Consider the following 5,764-nt stretch of genomic DNA (forward strand, 5'->3'; position numbering starts at 1 on the left):
GGGGTTAACCAATCAGAACAGCCAGACGCAGGGATTAACCAATCGTGCCATGGAGAGGGAGGGCAGAGGGGATTAAGCAGAGCACAGAGTGGGATTAGGTCAGAAAAGTGCTTTGAAATGTACTTTGTTGAACACTCACTTCTACCGCGCATCAGATTTCTGATAGTTCAGCAGAAACACAAGATAGAAGCTGCATTTCTTCATGTGTAAGAAATAAATTCATTTCTACTGTAGTCCTGATCTTCCTCAGTCCCAATCAAATCCACTGACTGTTTTGTAAAATCTGGGAGATTAGCTTTAAATTTAAAAACACAAATCGATCCACGGCTATGGAACTAAAACAATCTTTTGAGCACACCACTCCAAAATCCTTCGGCATATTCGATGTCATCATAGCTCTGTTTATGTAGTATTCAGGTCACGGGCGGATTACCAACTTGTCCAAAGAGCTGCGGAGCATCATGGAGGATGGAGGAGGTGGGGGGGAGACGGGGGGGAACCTCAGAGAACCCCCTCCCCCCCCACCTCCGTTGAAGAAGGTCCGCGTTTAACTCCGCCGCTGACCTGTCGCACATTTTCCACGGCGGAAAAGCCAAGAGTGCAGAATGGAAAAAGTTGAACAGAAGAGGTGGAGAGATAAAAGGAGCGAGCCACGGGTGGAGGAGGAGGTGGAAAAGGTTGAGGTGGGTGAGAGGCAGAGGGGGATAGGGCAATAATCCCAACTAATTCACTTAGGGCATTGCTGAAGGGAGGCTAAGAGGATTGGGACACTCCCAGAATCAGATCACCTAAAATAACCAAGATGGAGCAGAGCGAGGTGGAGGCGAGGCGAGGCGGCGCCGAACCGCCAACACGACGTCGTCTGCAGACCGGACAGGACCACCCCGCAGCTGACCCCCTGACCTGAGAAACAAAACTTCCAAACTGTACAACTCACCTCAATGAGCTTCAGCACACACACACACACATAAAGAATAAACCACTTTAATACATCAACACAGCTAAAACAGAACATTTGTTTTATCCTATGGAACAGACTGAAACACTAGACACCAACACTGATAGACATAAATGCCCCAAAAATAAATAAAAGCAAATGACAGAGCTAAATGTAGCATAAAATAATGATAATAGTAATAATAAATAGTTGAGAAAAACCTTAAAGGAGGTGCAGCCTACAGTTCCTTCATCACAATGTGAGTTTAAAACACACAGCGAGTGTTAACGTGCGTGTGACCTTTAACCTTGCAAGCCTGTCAAAGGCTGCAGGTTTTATATGAACATGAGGAGGACCGACTGTTGGACTCAATTCAAAAATACTTAACTGATCCCAGAGGGGAAAGTAAATGTTGTAAATCATATTAATTCAAATTCTTCTAAGAGTCTCTGCAGATGTTGATGGCTGTTGGCAGGAGAGATCTCCTGTAGCAGTCTGTGTTACAGTGGGTTTGAAGAAGCCTCTGACTAAAGACACTGTTTTTCCCAGCAGGCCTTCCAGTTCTGTCCGTTCCTACAACGCTCACACTCAGACGAAAAAAACAACAACAAACAGCCTAACAAACAGGAAACAGCAGAAACCTGCCCTCTCATGCTAGACTAAGTCACACACACGCGCGCACACACACATTCATGAAGGGACGCCCCTCCTCGCCTCCTAGAGGACCTGGAACTTCCAGGAGTTCTGGTCCTTGTGGTCCAGGCAGTCCATGGTAGTGAAGCCCAGTTTCCAGGCCTGCTGGTCCTTGTAGTCCAGGCAGTCCACGGAGGTGAAGCCCAGGGAGGAGGCGGTACTGTAACCCTGCGAGGACAGCGAGGCCGGGGACTGGCTCAGAGAGCCCCCCATGGAGGGGACAGTGATGGGGCTGAGCGCGCCCCCAGTGCCCGACAGCTGCGAGTGCATGGGGGACAGGTAGGCACTGCAGTCCAGGCCCGTGAAGTAGGAGGTGGTGCTGGCATAGCCCTGGGTGTAGGCCGAGGGCTGGCCGTAGCTCATGGGGTAGGGCGAGGGTCGCTGCATGCAGGGGGCGGAGGAGGCCAGGGGGTCGGGTAAGGGGGAGATGGCCGGGCTCCAGATGGACACGGCCGTGTTTCCTGTGCTGGAGCTGGGGGCCAGGCTGGGCCCGGCGGACTGAGCCGAGGAGGGGCTGTAGGAACCAGACGGATTGGGGACTGGGTCGGGAGCACTGGGCTCCTGCGCTGGTGAGGCCTTCTTTTTTGGAGGCCGAGGCTTGGACTGGCCACTGCTCTGCTGCTGCTGCTGGCGGCATTTGGCACGGCGGTTCTTAAACCACACCTGGAAGCGCGGAGAAAGAGAGAGAGAGAGAGAAAGAGAGACCCGATGGGTTAGAAACAACAAGTTCTGACTGGAAACACCGGGCAGAAAGCGGCGCGGCGCGGCGTGGCGCGGCGCGGCTGCGTGTACCTGCACCCGGGACTCGGGCAGGTTGATCTTCAGGGCCACCTCCTCCCGCATGAAGATGTCCGGGTACCGGGTCTTGGAGAACAGCGCTTCCAGGATGTCCAGCTGTGTCCGAGTGAACGTGGTGCGCTCCCGGCGCTGCTTCCGCGGAGTGGCTGCCGAAACGGGAGACACGCACGTAAATATGTTGACAACATATGATAGAGATGTGGCATTGAATAACATCACAACGCAACAAACTCAACCGCTGAATAAATAAAAATAAAATAAAATAAAAAGTGCGTCAGGGTGCCAACAGACCAACACATCGGGTTACTTTGTCTCTCAGTACGACAAAGAAATGTAATCGTGACAAACTGTCAAACTTATTATTTTTACAGGTGTATTTTTAATCTAACCTGTTTGCAGAAAAAACTCAAAGGGAATATTTCAAGTTTTCCCGCCACATTTTACTCGCTTGATGAGAGGAATACGTCAAAAGTCAGAGGATTTTGTTTGAATTATGTCCGATGCTGTGTTGTCAGCATGCGAGACTAATAATAATAATAATAATAATAATAATAATAATAATAATAATAATAATAATAATAATAATAATAATAATAATAAAAAAACAGCAAATAGAGAAAGTTTATCTTAAAAGCAGCCCGTTTTCCACACTCTAGACTCCTAAAGAATTCCATTCCACCAAACTTACTGTGGAAAGGTTGTTTTGTATTCCGAAGTCTATGTTACAGCAAATACACCCGTCCACAACTATAGTAAACCTTCCGTCAACACAAACATAAAGCAACTGTTTCTTCATTGCTTTTAATCCTCGTTTTGGCTGCAGCGTTGCGCACCAACCTGCGCGCTTTTACGCATCACTTGTAGTATCGGATATAATACAAAGCAAAACAAACAAAGAGTCTTTTTTTTAAAACATTATTACATATTTTAAAACACAAAACATAAAACCTTCAGGTCGTACTCACGGGGATAAGCGACTGTGGTGTGGAGCACGTCCATCCCGGGACCGGGCAGGTTTAACCCGTTCATGGTGTAATGAGGTTGTTTTATGTAGGACATCATCCTTGCAGCTTTTTCAAGTCCTGTCGTTGACTTGGAGGTCGGACGCGCAGCGCGGCAGCTGTGGGACCCTCGGAGCGCAACCCGGTCGGCGCGTCTGCGGGGATCCGCGCGTGGAGCGACGCGGGGACGCGCAGGAGAAACGTGAACAGGGATTTCTGTTTTTCCTTTTTTTTTCTTCTTCTTTTTTTTAAAGCGCACTTTGAGCCGAGAGTGGGCTCAGCAGCGGAGGACGGAGGGGCGCGCAGAGTATCCGGACAGACAGGCACCGCGCAGGTGAAGTGGCCCCCGGGATCCCTCTGCGCCTCCGACGCGTCGCGGCTCTGAGGTTCTTCTCCAGGACGCGCTGCTAATTAGAGGGAGCAAGTGACACCAGCCGCAAACCCCTCCCACACTACACGCGCACAAGGTGGCACACAGGCTGCAGAACTGGATCAAGTGTTTTAAGTTCCGGACCCAGGAGTCAGATCCAGACTCAGATTTGATATGAATAATCGATTCACCCCTTCGATACAGAGCTGCAGGGTTACATTTGTTGGCATATTTGTTAATAAAGTTCAAAACGTCTTTTAAATTAATCCTATAGCATCACAGAATAGAAATTTAAAATTTTAATTTAATTCCATTCATTCGGGAGGTGAAAAAAAATCAGTTGTGATATTTCTTTTACACTAATTTATTAGTTTGACTTTTTAAAGTTGCTTCTAAAAACTTTTGATTAGCAAACTACAACTTCCTGCTTCCCTGATGTGACGTGATGCTCATATTGACAACATGAATAGTAAACAGGACGGCCAGAGAGGCAAAAATAAAATCTCCAAAACTTTTAGAGACCTGCAGCAAAGGGTGGCATCTGGGGACCGCCAGGTCTCCATAGCAACCATTAGAAACCGCCCACATCCAGGAAAACGTTTTCCATAAGTCCCAAACATGTAAAACATTTCAGGAGTGCTGTCCTGTTCGCAAAAGTGAGTTGTGAAAAATATTAATAGGATTACAATAATTGTAATAATAATTGTATAATAATTATTACAATATTTGTAATAAAAGAGATTCTGCTGATAATTTTTTGCTCCTGAGAAGGGTCAGCATTTATCGTATCGTTTATCATTTATCATGATACGCTTCTTGTCATAATAAGAATAAATTCCACAATAAAATCCAAATCACATTTAGAAAATACTCCAAAACTGTCCATATTGTCGGCACTGTTATTATTATTTCTTTTTTTTTTTTTTTTTTTTACAGTTTTCTCCACTGTTTCGTTCAATGAGAGGATCAATAAATTTGAAAACATATTAAAAGCAGTGACTGTGTGCAGTTTAGTGGTAGAAATCACACTTCTTTATGTGGCTGGTGTCCTAAAGACACCAGCCACATAAAGAAGTATGGATATGCTTTTCAAGAACACTATTTGTTTTTGTGGGAATAAATAGTTTTTATTGTCACATTTGTCGCTATCACAATAGTACCACAAAATACTATGATAAAATTTTAAGTAAATATCGCCCACCCCTAGTTCATGAAAACTTCTTTCTCTACTATCTACAGTAAATGTCCTTGACATGAACGTTTTCTAAATATTTCAGAGACGATGTTGTAATAAAATCTGAACTTATATCAAGTCTTTGATCTTTAGCAGAATACAGAAAGCTTGAGTTGTCACAAATACATTCTTAGAAGTATAAATGAATATCAGTTTATATCAATCAGGTGTCAACATGAATAATTTTATACATGTATCTGCATAAATAATCATCCAGTAAACCTTCACACAAACCCCACCACCAATATGGATCTCCAAAACAGCTGGACGTGTTAAATTCCCCCCATCCACACACACACACACACACACACACACACACACACACACACACACACACACACACACACACACACACACACACAGATGCACCAAAGCGATAAAGCTCATTTGATTTATCATAATATGCTTTATCTGAAAACTAAGTATCTTATCTCCAGATAAAGAGAGGAAAGACAGAGCAATCCGTTCAGTTGGTGGAGCAGGAAAGAGGCTGAAAGGACGTTGGCAGCTCCAGGAAAACGGACGGGTCGGAGTGGAGAACCAACGGGAAGAACCGGAGGGAAAAGCAGACAAGAAGAAAAGGATGAGGGGATGGGAGGAGATGTGGAAAAAGGATTCAGGGTGACGAAAGGAAACGGGACAGGATAACGAACAGTTGAAGAGTGAGAAAATGTGACATTCATGTAAGTTTACTGTGTGTGTGTGTGTGTGTGTGTGTGTGTGTGTGTGTG

At 45.5% G+C, this 5,764-nt stretch overlaps 1 protein-coding gene and 1 long non-coding RNA gene across 2 annotated transcripts in view; one reads left to right on the forward strand and one right to left on the reverse strand.

Annotated features, from left to right (window-relative positions):
* Positions 1 to 968: 968 nt before the first annotated feature.
* On the reverse strand, positions 969 to 3,932 carry crx (cone-rod homeobox). Its single transcript, XM_008428353.2, has 3 exons — positions 3,394 to 3,932; positions 2,423 to 2,574; positions 969 to 2,293 (listed from the first exon to the last, which is right to left on the reverse strand). The coding sequence occupies exons 1-3, from the start codon at positions 3,488 to 3,490 to the stop codon at positions 1,655 to 1,657; spliced, it is 888 nt and encodes a 295-aa protein (XP_008426575.1). The 5' UTR covers positions 3,491 to 3,932; the 3' UTR covers positions 969 to 1,654.
* Positions 3,933 to 4,783: 851 nt separating this feature from the next.
* The window catches only part of LOC103476199 (uncharacterized), a 4,795-nt gene continuing 3,814 nt past the window's right edge, over positions 4,784 to 5,764 (forward strand). The window contains exon 1 of the long non-coding RNA XR_535422.1: positions 4,784 to 5,716. This is a non-coding gene — a long non-coding RNA (uncharacterized LOC103476199). The remainder of the gene's footprint in view (positions 5,717 to 5,764) is intronic.

Source organism: Poecilia reticulata, linkage group LG14 (assembly GCF_000633615.1).
Source record: "Poecilia reticulata strain Guanapo linkage group LG14, Guppy_female_1.0+MT, whole genome shotgun sequence".
Lineage (NCBI taxonomy): Eukaryota > Metazoa > Chordata > Actinopteri > Cyprinodontiformes > Poeciliidae > Poecilia > Poecilia reticulata.